The 17,597-nt window shown below is 45.9% G+C and overlaps 1 protein-coding gene across 1 annotated transcript in view; it reads right to left on the bottom strand.

Moving 5' to 3' along the window:
* Nucleotides 1–17,597, bottom strand: part of CNGB1 (cyclic nucleotide gated channel subunit beta 1) — a 1,191,945-nt gene that overhangs the window by 556,001 nt on the left and 618,347 nt on the right. The window contains 1 exon segment of the mRNA XM_078668834.1: nt 10,034–10,084. Coding sequence (XP_078524960.1) covers nt 10,034–10,084 — 51 coding nt within the window.

Below are 17,597 nucleotides of genomic sequence, written 5' to 3'. Positions count from 1 at the left end.
GCTTGGAGCTTACTCACATGCTGCACCAATATAATGGCGAAAGGGAACACTACCTTGAGGTTGAGACGCTGCAAGGAACAGTTGCAAAGTGGCATATTAGTAATGTGAGGACCACGTTAATATCCTACTCTGACATGACGAACCGAGAGACAGGAATCAAACATTGTAAACCTTTCAAAAAGTGCATAGCAACTGGAGACTTAAATAAAGAGGGCTGATTCTGCGGACACAAAATGGCTGAAAGAGCCAGAAGGCACCCTTTATCTGTGCCCAGAGCAAGGACTTGTGGGCTAGGGACAAAACAAATAAAGTAAGCTTACTTTTCCTGAAGGAAGTCTATCTGCCAAATACTGCACCAAGCCATAAATATGTTACAACGGCAGGCGTACATAGTTTTCATCAAGGGATGCCTAGCTGCTAAGATTACACCAACCACTTCCGGAGGAAGGTCAGAGATGTTCAGCTATCGCAGCTTAATCTCCAAGCATGGAGGAGACTGCGAAGGCCTGGCTGTAAAGCCCTGCTCTTCTGCTGCAACAGCAGATTCTCCCAGAGGGCCAGCCCCATCAGAGGACAAATGCTCATGCCCAGGAGTTGTAGATACCATACTAGTCGTGCCTATTCTGAGGTTAATATAACAATCTGGTTCCGGTCAGTCCTGATCTTCTTGAGAACAAACGGCAGGAGTGTTATCAGCAGAAAGGCATACAGGAGTCCTGAGTTCTACTTGAGGCAGACCAAGTCTGAGTAACAGATGCTTTGGAAACTTAAACGTGCTGACACTGCATGTTCTCTGCTATGCCAAATTGATTGGCCTAGCCATTTCAAGAGGCACAGGTCTGCCTGGGAGAAGGTCTGCAACCTAACCCTGCCCTGTTTGTTGCAGTACCACATGGTGGTGGTGTTGTCCAGCAGCATCTGTACCAGCCTCCCCTTGCTGGATGGAAGGAATGCTTTCAATGCCAAGCAGATAGCTCTTAGCCTCAGAAGGTCAATATGCTGCCAGGACTCTGCCAGAGACCAAAGGCCTCTGAACGCCACCTTTCCCAAATGGTCCCTTGGCGAATATTGGGTTACCCCATTATTTTGTAATGGTTACCTTTCCCAAATGGCTGCAGTAGGCAGTAAGGCTGCTACAGACCCAATACTGGTCCAGTCACCACCAATGCAGAACTTTTACAGTCTCCTCCGATATCTGTGGTCATGGTCAGAGAGGTGGTCGGAGAAGTCCCCTTGATGCTGGGATCACTGAGATTTCCGTTCCCACTGCAGAGACTGCATATGCCATCTGGTGTGCTCGATCAGCAGAATGAAGGAGGCCATTAGTCTCAGCAGCCTCAGAATTGACGTCACTAAAATCCAGACACCCAAGTTGAAAGATCAGGATGATAGCTTGAATGCCCCTGGATTCTCTTTTTCAGGTGAAAGACAAAACCAAAAGTGTCAAGCATGGTTCCAATGAAGGAGAGCATTTGAAGAGGAGGTAGGTGTCACATCGGCACGCGGGTAGTGAATCTCAAAGATGGCGGAATGTTTCCCATAGTCTGGAGGTGGTTGACGACAACCTGGGCAAGCCTGCCCCTTTAACAGCCAGTTGTTGAGGTAGGGGAATACTGGCACACCTGACATTCCGAAGGTATGGTGCCACCGCTGCCACCCCTTTGTGAACAACCAAGGAGCACTGGTGAAACTAAAGGGGAGCACAGCAAACTGAAAATGATCCTTTCCCACCACAAACCGCAGGTAGCACCAATGGGTCTGCAGGACAGTATATGGAAATAGGCGTCCTGCATATCCGACACCACCATCCAGTCTCCAGGGTTGAGAGCAGAACAGACCTGGACCAGTGTAAGCATTTTTTAATTTTCCTTCTAGATGAAGGCATTAAGAGGATGGTGGTTTAAAATCGGAAGGCAGCATCCATCCTTTTTTGGCACCAGAAAGTAACAGAAATAGCAACCACACCCACCTCTTACGCTGGCAGCCTCTCAATAGCCCCTTTGTCCAAGAAGGCTTGCAGTTCCTGCTGCTAAATGGAAAAATGGTCCTCCGTCAGTCATTGGGGGGGCGGAAGAAGGCTGGGTGGTTCAGAAAGGGAAGGTAGGGCGTAGCTCGGTCACACAATTTACTGGACCCACCTATCTGATGTAATGGCCTACCAACGTGGCAAGAATGGTCAGATCCTGCCTCCTATCAGGTAGCTGTGCTCCACTAATGACATGCTAAACAAGTTCGGTGGGTTGGGCTCTACGAGAGGGCAGTGGGCTGGGCAGCCTGTTCACCTTGACCATGAAAGCGGTGGGCACCATAGCTGCGACTGCGAAACTTCCTGGAGCATTGCTGGCTTTGGATTGGCTGATTGTGTGGGTACCTCTGCCGAAGCAACAAAAGGAACAGTAGGGATGATGCAGATGGCGAGGTGGAGCAGATAAGCCTAGGGAGAGTGCTATGGCCCTTCTCTCCTTGAACAGCTAGAAAGTGACAAACAGAAGAGTCCTGTCAAACTGCAAGTCCAGGATGGATGAATGGAAAGTGTCAGAAAACCAGAACCTCAATCAAGCGTGGCGGTGAATGGTGACTCTGGTGCCAATGGTTCGCCCAATGCATTCGGTGGTGTCCAAGTCACAACAAATTGTGAACTTGGCTGCGTTGTAACTGTCCTGCATGGCCTAGGTTAGGAACGGTCTGAGAGCATCAGGGCCACCTGGGAGGACTTGAGCCAAAGAGTCCCAAAGGGCCTGAGAATAGCACCTCACCAGACAGCTGGAATTAATTGACCTGGACACCAAGCTGGTGGATAAAAACACACCAGTTTTGACCACCTATTGAGGGGAGTTGTCAGGAACTGAGATAAAAATGCTGGGTCACCCGGAGTCTGGCGGTGGTGTTGTGTGATTTGGCAGTTGACTGGGAAGGCAGAACAAGGTTTGGCCAATACCCCCAACAAAGTGTCTGTAAGGGCCTGATGAAATGGTAAGAGGGGCTCAGTAGATGTCTGCCCCAGTTGAATAACCTCTGTAAGTACACTGGTCTTGACCTCCAAGGTAGGGAGCTGGAGGTCAAGGGTGTTGCCTGCCCTATGTATACCCATGGCGTAGGCAGAACGTTACTCAGTGGTAGGGCCAGGGGGCAAGAGAAGACTTCACTGTGGGAATGTATCTAGGTCGCTAGCCTCCTGCTTGTCATCATACCAATTCTCCTCTTGATAAGGTTTGCCAGTCTCATCACCTGCATCACAATCGTTATCCAAATCCATGCTGAAGAGGGAATGCAGGGTGTGCGTTTGTCAGGAGGAAGATTAAGTTGAGGAATAAGCGCCTCAACCATGGCTGGGCCTGACTTAAATTGAGGTTAAACCAAAGGAAATGATGGACGGAGCGTTGACAATACAATCACTCACCCCCAGTCAACTGATCTGGGTTTAATCCATCACCATTCTTTAGCCCACTCTGCCACCCCAGTTCAGACATGGCCATATGCAAATCAGTCTGACCCTGGGCCTCATGGGAACAGTCCAGCCCGAACTGCCAAGCCATGCCTTCCCTGGACCGGAAACAAGCTACTGAGGACCGGTTTCTGGCATTTCAGCCTTCTTCAGCCCGGCTTGCTTGAATCCAGTGGCAAAGTGAGCAAGGGACTCACGTCTGAGCATACCCTGCCAACTTATGGCGAACAAAGAAAAACCAAAGGAAATGATGGACGGAGCGTTGTCAATACAAGCACTCACCCCCAGTCAACTGATCTGGGTTTAAACCATCACCATTCTTTAGCCCACTCTGCCACCCCAGTTCAGACATGGCCATATGCAAATCAGTCTGACCCTGTGCCTCATGGGAACAGTCCAGCCCGAACTGCCAAGCCATGCCTTCCCTGGACCGGAAACAAGCTACCGAGGACCGGTTTCTGGCATTTCAGCCTTCTTCAGCCCGGCTTGCTTGAATCCAGTGGCAAAGTGAGCAAGGGACTCACGTTTGAGCATACCCTGCCAACTTATGGCGAACAAAGAAAAATCAAAGGAAATGATGGACGGAGCGTTGACAATACAAGCACTCACCCCCAGTCAACTGATCTGGGTTTAATCCATCACCATTCTTTAGCCCACTCTGCCACCCCAATTCAGACATGGCCATATGCAAATCAGTCTGACCCTGTGCCTCATGGGAACAGTCCAGCCCGAACTGCCAAGCCATGCCTTCCCTGGACCGGAAACAAGCTACCGAGGACCGGTTTCTGGCATTTCAGCCTTCTTCAGCCCTGCTTGCTTGAATCCAGTGGCAAAGTGAGCAAGGGACTCACGTCTGAGCATACCCAGCCAACTTATGGCGAACAAAGAAAAACCAAAGGAAATGATGGACGGAGCGTTGACAATACAAGCACTCACCCCCAGTCAACTGATCTGGGTTTAATCCAATACCATTCTTTAGCCCACTCTGCCACCCCAGTTCAGACAAATCAGAAAATCAGTCTGACCATGTGCCTCATGGGAACAGTCCAGCCCGAACTGCCAAGCCATACCTTCCCTGGACCGGAAACAAGCTACCGAGGACCGGTTTCTGCATTTCAGCCTTCTTCAGCCCGGCTTGCTTGAATCCAGTGGCAAAGTGAGCAAGGGACTCACGTCTGAGCATACCCAGCCAACGTATGGCGAACAAAGAAAAACCAAAGGAAATGATGGACGGAGCGTTGACAATACAAGCACTCACCCCCAGTCAACTGATCTGGGTTTAATCCATCACCATTATTTAGGCCACTCTGCCACCCCAGTTCAGACATGGCCATATGCAAATCAGTCTGACCCTGTGCCTCATGGGAACAGTCCAGCCCGAACTGCCAAGCCATGCCTTCCCTGGACCGTAAACAAGCTACCGAGGACCAGTTTCTGGCATTTCAGCCTTCTTCAGCCCGGCTTGCTTGAATCCAGTGGCAAAGTGAGCAAGGGACTCACGTCTGAGCATACCCTGCCAACTTATGGCGAACAAAGAAAAACCAAAGGAAATGATGGACGGAGCGTTGACAATACAAGCACTCACCCCCAGTCAACTGATCTGGGTTTAATCCATCACCATTCTTTAGCCCACTCTGCCACCCCAGTTCAGACATGGCCATATGCAAATCAGTCTGACCCTGTGCCTCATGGGAACAGTCCAGCCCGAACTGCCAAGCCATGCCTTCCCTGGACCGGAAACAAGCTACCGAGGACCGGTTTCTGGCATTTCAGCCTTCTTCAGCCCGGCTTGCTTGAATCCAGTGGCAAAGTGAGCAAGGGACTCACGTTTGAGCATACCCTGCCAACTTATGGCGAACAAAGAAAAATCAAAGGAAATGATGGACGGAGCGTTGACAATACAAGCACTCACCCCCAGTCAACTGATCTGGGTTTAATCCATCACCATTCTTTAGCCCACTCTGCCACCCCAATTCAGACATGGCCATATGCAAATCAGTCTGACCCTGTGCCTCATGGGAACAGTCCAGCCCGAACTGCCAAGCCATGCCTTCCCTGGACCGGAAACAAGCTACCGAGGACCGGTTTCTGGCATTTCAGCCTTCTTCAGCCCTGCTTGCTTGAATCCAGTGGCAAAGTGAGCAAAGGACTCACGTCTGAGCATACCCAGCCAACTTATGGCGAACAAAGAAAAACCAAAGGAAATGATGGACGGAGCGTTGACAATACAAGCACTCACCCCCAGTCAACTGATCTGGGTTTATTCCATCACCATTCTTTAGCCCACTCTGCCACCCCAGTTCAGACAAATCAGAAAATCAGTCTGACTCTGTGCCTCATTGGAACAGTCCAGCCCGAACTGCCAAGCCATACCTTCCTTGGACCGGAAACAAGCTACAGAGGACCGGTTTCTGCATTTCAGCCTTCTTCAGCCCGGCTTGCTTGAATCCAGTGGCAAAGTGAGCAAGGGACTCACGTCTGAGCATACCCAGCCAACGTATGGCGAACAAAGAAAAACCAAAGGAAATGATGGACGGAGCGTTGACAATACAAGCACTCACCCCCAGTCAACTGATCTGGGTTTAATCCATCACCATTCTTTAGCCCACTCTGCCACCCCAGTTCAGACATGGCAATATGCAAATCAGTCTGACCCTGTGCCTCATGGGAACAGTCCAGCCCGAACTGCCAAGCCATGCCTTCCCTGGACCGGAAACAAGCTACCGAGGACCGGTTTCTGGCATTTCAGCCTTCTTCAGCCCGGCTTGCTTGAATCCAGTGGCAAAGTGAGCAAGGGACTCACGTCTGAGCATACCCTGCCAACTTATGGCGAACAAAGAAAAACCAAAGGAAATGATGGACGGAGCGCTGACAATACAAGCACTCACCCCCAGTCAACTGATCTGGGTTTAATCCATCACCATTCTTTAGCCCACTCTGCCACCCCAGTTCAGACATGGCCATATGCAAATCAGTCTGACCCTGTGCCTCATGGGAACAGTCCAGCCCGAACTGCCAAGCCATGCCTTCCCTGGACTGTAAACAAGCTACCGAGGACCAGTTTCTGGCATTTCAGCCTTCTTCAGCCCGGCTTGCTTGAATCCAGTGGCAAAGTGAGCAAGGGACTCACGTCTGAGCATACCCTGCCAACTTATGGCGAACAAAGAAAAACCAAAGGAAATGATGGACGGAGCGTTGACAATACAAGCACTCACCCCCAGTCAACTGATCTGGGTTTAATCCATCACCATTCTTTAGCCCACTCTGCCACCCCAGTTCAGACATGGCCATATGCAAATCAGTCTGACCCTGTGCCTCATGGGAACAGTCCAGCCCGAACTGCCAAGCCATGCCTTCCCTGGACCGGAAACAAGCTACCGAGGAACGGTTTCTGGCATTTCAGCCTTCTTCAGCCCGGCTTGCTTGAATCCAGTGGCAAAGTGAGCAAGGGACTCACGTCTGAGCATACCCTGCCAACTTATGGCGAACAAAGAAAAACCAAAGGAAATGATGGACGGAGCGCTGACAATACAAGCACTCACCCCCAGTCAACTGATCTGGGTTTAATCCATCACCATTCTTTAGCCCACTCTGCCACCCCAGTTCAGACATGGCCATATGCAAATCAGTCTGACCCTGTGCCTCAAGGGAACATTGAGGTTAAACCAGCATGGACTTGATTTCAGAGAGTACAATTCAGGCCTCATCTTCCAGCGATGATGTTGATGCACCAGCATGGACCATGGCATTAGAGGTAGAGTCGAGAGTGGAGCCAGAGGTGGTCCCAGTATGGGCTTGAAATGCCTAGCTGGCACCAAGGGAGAAGTCGCCGGCAGTAACCCAGATGGATAACCTTTCAGCTCTGTGGGGCCTGCAAGTGCACGAGAGGGATTCAAGATGGATCCGAAGTGTCTGAGCGTGGCCTCTTGGAACTCTTCAATCTGCTTTGAAGTGACTGATGGCTCAGGTTGTGCTGCACCAAGATGCGGAATTGGCTCAAAAGTTGAGATCAGTATCTATGGGGCTACCCGGACATTCTCAGGGGAAGACAGAGTCCTGCTTAGATTTCTTGTGCTTCTTCTTTGACTTACCCAAAGATTTGGATAGAGAGGAAGATCGGCCCCTGGAACCACTCTGGTAACTTTCAGGAATTTTAACAGAACCGGGACAGAACTTTCGAATGAGACTGTTCTTGTTGCAGAGTTCTCTGGAGCTTGGCCTTCAGTTTCATCAACGTGCAGATACTGCAGGCAGTGTAATCATGTTTGTTTGAAAGAGTCCTTACAGGGATTACAACCTGTCATTTGGAAGGTGACATGTCCCTTGCACACTGTAAAACAGTTTTCTGATTGAAGTAAGGGTCTCAAAGAGAGAAGAGATAGCCCTGGATCTGAGTCTGGTGGTGTGAAAAGAAAGGAACTAACGTGAGGGAGTGGCACCTATATAGGCTCTGCATGTCATTTCCGAATCCGAACAGTGTCTGTGCGTAACCGCGTGGCACCACCTACCAGCATGCAGAATTAATGCTAATAAGTTAGAGAATCCAGTCTGGGGAATATTCAAAAGGTGATGAGTCTGCAGCTAGAAGTCTATCAGAATTAACCATATTGACCAAGTTTTCAGTTTATAAAATTTGCATTGTACATTGGGCACATTTAAAAGAACACTGGTTTTTGATCATCATATTCAAATTTCAAATCTTTGACGTTAGTGTTTGCTAACTTGTTGGTATATATAACCCACAATTTCTGTTTGCAACCTGATCTTTGGATGAAAGCCCTTGATAAGCAGGTCCAGGTATGTAGCAGTGAGGTGTGGTAGAAGGCCTAGTTGACTATGTGAATGCTCTACATGTTTCAGCCAGCGATTGGATTTGTAAGGGGCTTTCTTCAGGACCGGGTGGTGGAAAAGTGAGTTGCCACGTGAAAAAACAAGAAAGTAACTACACACTCGCTAAGGTGTGTGGACTGAGTGTCAGCGTACTTACGGACACTGAAAAAGACACTGCGTGTGAAATTTGCCAGCCGATCAGGACTCGGGAGGGGTCGCATCCGATGTCAGAATTTGGTGTGGAAATGGAACACGTCTGTGAACCTGGTATGGTGTCCTACTGTCCTGTCATCCCACCTAGTCCTGAAGAAAGCCTCTTACAAATCCAATTGCGGGCTGAAACATGTAGACCATTCACATAGTCAACTAGGGATAATAACCTCCCATTTCAGTTGCACAACATGTATTTTTAACCATATCCTGGGCCGCCACTAATAAAGTTTACAGGCAAGGATTCTCAGAGATATTTTTAACCAATCTCACTACACATCACACACTCACACCACACCAGCTCACCTGTAATCAGGCATCATAGCACAACTGGGTGGCATTCAGCCACCCGGTTGGGACCCCAATGATGAAGCATGACACCAACTAGGTTGGTGGGTGAGGGGTCTTTTAAACAAACTTAGTGGGTCCATGTACTAACCAGACTAGTGATTGTACCATATCCACACAAAGTTAACTTTTCTTTCCCTGACTGTAAAGTTAGAGAATTTGGAAACTGAACTGTCTGACAATTATGCTGGACACACATTTAAATAGCTTGGAAATTAACTAAATGAATATTTTAAAATACACTGCAGTAGTTAGGAAATAACTTTTTTGTATTTCTGAAGTGAGCAGGAAACAAAGATTTTAATAGGATCAAAACAAATCAGAATACTTTACTTTTTGATGTGCAAATGATATATATTTTCTGAAGCCTGATTTCCACATATTATCATCTGTACGCTGCATAGTTTTATCAGTAAATCTTAATGTGAGTGGGAATGTTTGCAGCCATTTCAATGGAAAATGTCTGTCTGTGAATTACTGTGCGCTACCACATTATGCTTTAGTACTATATATTATTAAACGTGTCAGTTTTTAAATATGAACTGAGAACCATTCCTGCCTTTGCCCTGATGAAAATGCTATCAGCAAACTAAGAGGCAAGTTAGGGTTCATGTGTACCCTGTATGTACTCTGAAATAAAATATTTGGCCTAGGAGTACACAATTTGAGACTAGTTGAATTTATGGATGAAGCGCATTACAGTTAGATCAAGTACGTTATTCAAGTCACTAGATCTTGCTGGTCTAGTAACTTCTTTCTAATTTTTTAGGCATGTGTAGACAATAATGGATCAGATAATTTCTTTCTTTCTCTAGCCGAGCAGTTTAATGTTGAGGAAAGTCAAAGGGTGCCATGCACACTGGGTACCATGGATGCCAAAACTCATTTAGATCATTGTCACTGTGTTTGAAGTTTAACTTTCCTTGGATTGTGCCTTTGGTCAGTGTGTTCCATTTCATTAAACACACACACACACATTTCAGATTCAGTGTGGGAGAAATACATGTGGAAAACACTACAGGGATCAGATATCACTGCCCCATTAAAATGTGGGATCAGTATAGGATTAAGCGCATTGTAGCCACTCACATGGGCTGCTAGAAGCCCTTTGCCATCCCTTGTGTTTTACAACCAGCTACAAAGCTTGAGTGTACCCTGCACTGGGTCCAAATGTATATGAGAGGAAGCTCAGAGACTTACGGAGCCACTTTGGTCTCTTCATCACTCTCACTGTGATAGGAGATCTGTAGCCTAAAAAGAGAAAACAAATAGTGATTAAAACACCAATAACAGACAAAGTTGGAAGATTTCAAAGACTTCTTTGAAAACAGAAACGAAGATGAGTATAACCTACAACAAGGAACTTCTCTGGAATGGATGTTCTTTTCTAGTTAAAATAACTCAAGCTATTGCACTACAATAAATGAAACTCATAGGACAAGACTAGTCGTCTTGGAATAAACTATTCTCCACGTCCTTAACCTTTGCAATCTGGCCGTCATCAGTTTAATTATCTATTCCTATGTGAATGGTGCCAAGAACATGATGAGCAATAACAGGGAACAGGAAGTGGATATACATAGTCTTGGACCATGCGTGCTTGATCAGTGGATGAAAAGCAACTATTGGAAGAGGAAATATACAAAAATGAAGATCAAAATCTGATAATATGCATATCTGAAACAACTCTCTGTGTAACCATTGGGACCACCCTTCCCACATCTATGAATAAACTTAAAGGCACCCCATATTTCCTCTGACTATCATGGCAACCCCTATCTGCACATCCTTATGCAAGGGTTTTGTCCAACTTACTACTAAAGTCTGCTAAAATATTACATCCCTTGACCAGTTGGTGAATGGCAGAGCAAAGTAAACATTTCACCCTGAAAAGGAGCCCTTAACTTCTACTTCTGACCAATACCATAGTATAAAAGATAGAGCCCTCAAAAATTGATTAGCTTTTTGAGAACCCATTGTCACAGTTTACCTAGCCATTACTGAATTACTCTCTGAAAAATAAGAGCCTTCTATCAAATCCTCTGAAATCTCGCTAGTGAACTCAGAAACACTGGATCTACTAAACATCTACCACTGATATTTACATCTACCACTCCCCATTGGAGTTTCCCTGTCTTCACCTACATGAACCAATAATCTCTCACAGCAAGTGACCTCCATCCTCTACCCCATGCTCCCCTCCTCTGTCTCTCCTTCCCAGCCACAGTTTCCTTTGCCTCCTCTGTGTAAAGAGCTCTCACTGGGCTCCTTCAGCAAACCTTGATTGGTCATCTCAGCAATGAGACATCTTCTCTATTCCCTTTCTATGAAGTCTACCCAGAAGGCAAATCCATCAATTAAGCTTCTACCCCAGCTCAGTTGCCTCCACTACAACTTTAGATATGTTATGGTACACCACTATGAGACAGAGACACCATAGCCTTACCATCAGACTATCTCTCATAGAGACATGGCTCAACCCCTCTTCCCAGATGGTACTGGAACTGCTTCTACACCAATCCTGTAGCATTGTTGACCTTGACTATAGCTGGAGGATAAAGCTGGTGGACAGTTACGCTCATTCTTATAAACACTCTTCAGTTCACATGCACCCATGCAAGTTTCTTTGCAACCTCTCCATGCCTTATGGCTAAAATTAGGTCACACATGTCATGGTCTTCCTCAACATATGTTATACATTGTCTCTGTTGTGACAGCAAACAATGTATGGACTGAGACTGATGCATAAAACTCTTAAGCTTCCAATTAATTCACCTCATCAACATCATCGTTTTTGGAAATTTCAATTCTACCTGAAGAAACCATACTGATTACGAAGTATCTCAACTTGCCTCTTTTCTAGAAAACAATGCCCTAGACTAAGACTGTCCTTTGCTACAGACATCCAACACATCAAATATTTTCAATACATCATCTGGACCTAGAGTCCCAGTGCTAACCTGAAGTTTAGCCCAACCAAGACGGAACCATTATTTGCTGAGAACAAGAAACAAGAAATAGTACTGAACTAGCTCAATTACATGAATCTTGACAGCTTCCAACTCCAACTTTCTCATATTATGTCACTTGGATTTACCTGGGAGGCCAGGTACCGGCTCTCTCTGAAAACAAAAGAGTGAAACAATTTCTTCTTCCAGAAAGCAAACGTCAGAACACAGTTCAAGCCATCATACTCTTGCATCTGGATGGTGGTAACGCCCTGCTCCATGACTACTGAGACTCCACACTGATGCCCCTTAAGGGAACCCTACACACTGCAGCATGTTTCATCCAGTGCCTGAAGAAATAGGATTAAATTATCCCCATCCTAATGGAAATTCATTGACTTCCCTTGCCAGTCAGCCCTATCTTCAAAACCCGCTGTATCATTTATAAAGCCACCCTGCATACAAAATCAATATCTCTGGTGGTTCTCAGCATATCACAGCCAGGACACACCATCAGACTGCAGACTACTACGTGTTAAAAAGATAAACTAGGCAGCAGGCCTTTTCTATCTATGCATTCAGGATCTGGAACAACATCAACCCATCCATCTGGACAGCTCCTACACCAAAACAGCTTCAAATTAGCAAAGATTTGCAGATGCGCTTCTTTAAAGAACACTAAATCACAATGCATTACCAGCAAACTACTTCTGCTAATACTCGTTGATTTTAAGCTTGTCTTTGATCCTGTACAATGCCCCACTGATTTTGAGCTAGGTTCAAGATACTCAGAAATACTACATATATAGATACAAACAAAGCAAAGGCTCCATCTTAGATCTCCGTATATCCAAGGAAGACTGTATTCAGGTAAAGGTCTACTGACCGGTAACTGGCCTGACCATCTCCAAATACGTTTATCATTGTTTGTCAACAAAATCTCAGCTATTGGCTAACTCGAAACAAACAGTATGGCTGACTGATACTAAAACCTGGGCCTCACAGTTCGGATGGCTCATGCTTGCCAGTCTGGACTGCCTCTAATCTCTGGATGTACATAAACTCACCTCTTACCATATTGAGACCATGTCTGATAGCATTACAGATTTAGCTCACTCAAACAAGACAAAGACGAAGACAAAAAGACAACACAAATAGTTTCCCCTTGGTCCTTTTCTGAACTTACTGAGTAGAGGAAAATAGGGGGAACATTAGAGAAAATGGCACCAACATCTAGAGTCTATTCTATCTAAACCTTTACCCACTAGAAGATCCTCCAAAAAACACATTAATGAATCCAAAGCTTCCTGGTTAAACTAAAGAAGACAGTACTCAAAATAAAAGGCTGATGTACTTGATCAAGTCACCTAACCACTCCTACTGTCTCACTTGACAATACTGCTGACAAATTCAAGAAAGTCACAGTATTCTTTGAGGGAGAAGTCAGTTCCACGGATCTGACCAGTTTCCCTATTTGCACTGTCTTGGTTTATTCTTTCATAAAGTGTATTGATGGAGCTGATTATGATAACTCGAAAGATTCAGGTGGATCAAGCTTCTGTATCTTTTGCCTTTTATTGTAAGAAGTAGCATGTGGTAAGAAAAATCTTCCTTTTCTCTCCTACCATGGCGTATGATACATGGGCTTCAGCTCTGCTCATCCGGTTCGGTTCTAAGTAGAGTTCAGAGTTAGGAGGCTCCCATCAGCACAACTCTCATAGAGGTACATGAGCTAGTAGTGAAACACTCTTGTACAAGGCGGGAGTGGATCCCTATGATGCCAGAGCGGGGCCTTCTCCTGGGCAGAAACCACTTCAGTATGGCTTACTACCCTGCCCATCTGTGCCATTCACAGCGTAATATGCACAGTTCATGGACAAGCGATACATGGGCACCCCGTGTGGTTTCTCCTCTCTGCCTCCCCAAATTTCAGCAGTCATCTGTCACTACATAGACTCGTCTACAGATACATTTGGAGAGAGCCAGGCTTACCACTACCAGCCCAGCTTCATGATCCAAGTATAGGAGCTCAGCCTGAAACACAGTGAAACTGAGAGGAGTGCTGTCTGCTTCTCTCAGGGGGGCTGCAATCTAAGAAAGAAATCCAACCACAAGACAATCCAGTTCTCATGCCACCTCCTGGGAAGAATCCCTATCTACTTGGTTTCAGGATCCAGAAAACACCGACACCGTCTTTCTCAGGATATGCTCTAAAATGTAGAGGCCACTTCGCTTGGGGTGTTGTCTAACTGCATCACATATGGTTTTCAAAAGAAACCTAAGCAATTTATGTGTAGTGGTCACTTTTTGTCTTACTTTCTCACTTAATCTTGCTAAAAATTATTAAAAATGTTACTGACGTTACTCTGATTCCCCCTTGTGCAGCCACTCATCTCTATAGTCTGCTCCCAGCCATGACCTCACTATGGATGTTTTAAGGCATGGGCAAAGTTTGCTCTGGCACAGGGCCCAGCCTTTCAAAGGGGCCCTTGATAGAACCAGCTCTGTTCTGCAGTGTCTTGCCCTGATGACCTTGAATAATTCTTAAGCAGATTGTTTTAAATACTATTTTCCTTTAATTTATTTTTAATATGGGTGAAGTGTGAGAATCAAATACAGACATTTTGCAGAAAAACTTTGTGCTTATGTTTCATGCAACTTACATAAAAAAGTTTCTTTTAGATCAAAAAAAGACCTCACGTATGAGAAGTGGGAGGCTGTCACAGAGAATAAGTCCTGTAATATTTGTGAGCTGCTGCTATGTAAAAATAATGAAAGCATACATAGTTATCCCTAAATATTAGATATAAACACATTTAGAATTTGTGTGCCTGTGAGCAGTCAGTTACCTTCCCAAAGAGGACATGAAAGAGCAGCAATTGGATCATAAACTCAAAATTGTACCAAATAGGGGTCCTCAAAATATGTTTGGCCCAGGGCCCCAACATTCCCTAAAATGTCACTGGACCTCACCCTCCTTCTTTGATAGCAAATCCATAGTGGTCCTGCTATGGAGTGAAGTTCTACTTGATGTTTAGGTTTTCTGTAAGAGACGAGTCTCCTTTAAGTGCTTTGTTACAAATACTGTCGCTGTTTTTTGCCATATCTTCCAATTGATTGCCTACTCTTGATATTACTGTTCTGTATACAATAATCTGATTTCCATAGGGCAAGTCTGCACTAAACATAACAGACCCTAACATGACAAATATTCATTGTCCTGAAAGTGCACTCAATAAATATTAAATGCATGACTACATAATCAATTATCACAGTATGTGTGTACCAAACATATACTAAAAACCTTGAATTACAAACAACCACTTTATTGCATGTAGGTAGGGACAGAAAGACTTGAGCTAGTCAACAAATACTAACCACAAAGTGTGCCACAGGGGCGAATATCATACTAAATTCTCTCCTGGAGTACATGTTGGATTTATAACTTAGGCTGGCTGGTATGCAGATGTTAGCATTCTGGGTGACTGAGTAAGTGTGTAGGTCTTGAGGCTCATGCTGCCTGTTATTTGTGTGGAAATATGGGTCCCGACCTAGACAGAGATGGGAGCCCGGAGGGCTGAGGGGTCCAGTAAGATGTATAGCCTACTTTCACAATGCCCTACATGCTGAACTGCATTGTGAACCAATATTGCAGTTCTAGGATATTTACATGGCTCTTACAGCGCACCTCTATAATGACCTACACTATGATTCACTGCCCCACTACTAAGATATATACAGAGATCCACAATTAGCATTTTTCAACTAACCCATGCACTGATAACCCAGTACTGAGACATTTGCAGAGCTCTTATAAATCACATATTATGATTTGGAAACTTTCACAGTTTCCCCACCCCTGAACCATCAAGAGTTTATGCAAACAACCTCTATTCGGACTATGCAACAATATCACAATATCACAATAGTGAGAAACTGAGAGAAAGATACACAGCACATGATGGAAAAATGCAAAGGATGCTAAAACAATTTTCCAGGCCATCATGAAGATTTACTGGGATTTCATCAAATTCATATGCTGCAGTGTGTTAGACCTGGCATTTCTTGGCGTGGTTACCCCTGACTTTTTGCCTTTACCTCCTCTATTTTTTATTCTGTGATGGATTTCGTTTTATTGGCTTAGATGCTTTGGACACTTTGCCACTGCTGATCAGTGTCAAAGTGCAAGTGCTCCCGGTATAAAGTGTAATGGTAATTGGTTTTTCATAATTGGTGTGTTTGTCTTACTAGTAAAGCCCCTAGTAAAGTGCACTAAGTGTGCCAGGGCTGGTAATGCAAATGCTACTAGTGGACCTGCAGGACTAATTGTGCCACCCACACAAGTAGCCCTAAAAAGAGATCTCAGGCCTGCCACTGCAGTGCCTGCACACAGTTTGTTAACTGCCTTGTTGTCCTGACAAGTGCACCTACTTGCCAGACCTTCCCCTTCCCTTTTTATGCACATCCGACACCCCTATAGTAGGCTCAAGGTATCCACCTGGGCAAGGTGCGGTGTATGTGAAAGGTAGGAAATGTACTGAGGTGTGTACCATGTCCTGACAGTGAAATACGGCCAAATGAGTTTTTCACTGTTGCAAGGCCATCTTGCCCATAGGACAGAAGGGGGAATGCTGTGTTACATGTTTCCAGCATATCTTCACATAGGCATAAGATGGAGGGATGGAGTTTATTGTGCCTGAACTCAGAATTTAATAACACATCTTTTTTTGAAGATGGTTTTTAAATTGTCTGTTTAGAAATCACACTTTTACAAGTGGCTGGTTTCTTGTCTTAAACCATCCTGTGTGCCTCTGCCTGGTTGTGTATTGACTGTCTGGGCTTGGATGTGACAGGGTCTGGGGAGTGTCCTGAAACCAGGGAGGAGTAAGTGAGACAGCAACAGGCTGGCCTGCATTTGATGTGGGGGGAGGAGTAGCCCCCTGGATGTGAAGAGGGCTGTGTTGCTGCCACCAAAGGATGGCTCCACCTCCTGCGGAGCGTCTGGGGCCCAGACCCTCACTATCAAAGGAAGAGGGTGTGCACTAGCAGGAAGACACCCAGGTCTGGTTTGGACTGGGCTCAGAGCCCCCAGAACACAAAGACTTCTAAGGCATTTGGGGGTGTAAATGTAAGAGATGACACCTCTGAACTCAAGACTGAACTCAAGCCTGAAAAAGGATTGAAACTACTTTATGATCAAGACGAACCTCTGCATGGAAGAACAGCTGAAGACACTGAAGAGAAGGACTGCCCTTGCTGTGTGTTCTGGGGCTGGCCTGAAGTTTTCTGATTTGACTAAGGAGAGGACAGGGGACTTTGCTGTGTGCTGTGTCCCTCTGCTTGAAAGGACTTTGCTGTGTGCTGTGTCCTGAAGTAATTTGTCTCCAAGGGCCCGAGAGGAGCTGGCTCTCTGTTGTGGAAACTCAGGAACACAAAAGTTTCCAAGTGTGTCTCAGCGACGCTGTGTACGTGTGCTTTTAGTAGCCTGCGACCGTCGTGAGAATTGCCCTGTGATCGTGTTCCCCGGAGCAGTTTTGCGCACTGCTTCGATCAACAGCATGACCAGAAGTGCTGTGATTGTTATTGCCATCAGCCCCGACCGTCGTCCCAAGGGGGAAATGTGAGAAATCACCGCCGCTGGCCCGAGCCTGCCTTTGCAAAGGAGGGACCTGTTAACCTTCACCATCTTGGGTCTGAGGTCCTTTGCCCAAGATTAACGGAGTCATGCCGGAAGCCGATCAGCTGCAAGGCCGTGGCCTGGTAGCCCATCTCTCACTGCGAGGAGCAGCCACCGCCAACCCGAAGCCGCACAGTGT

This window comes from Lissotriton helveticus, chromosome 12 (assembly GCF_964261635.1).
Source record: "Lissotriton helveticus chromosome 12, aLisHel1.1, whole genome shotgun sequence".
In the NCBI taxonomy this organism is placed as follows: Eukaryota; Metazoa; Chordata; class Amphibia; order Caudata; family Salamandridae; genus Lissotriton; species Lissotriton helveticus.
The sequence above is the reverse complement of the archived record's forward strand: the minus strand, read 5'-3'. Positions and strand labels throughout refer to the sequence as shown.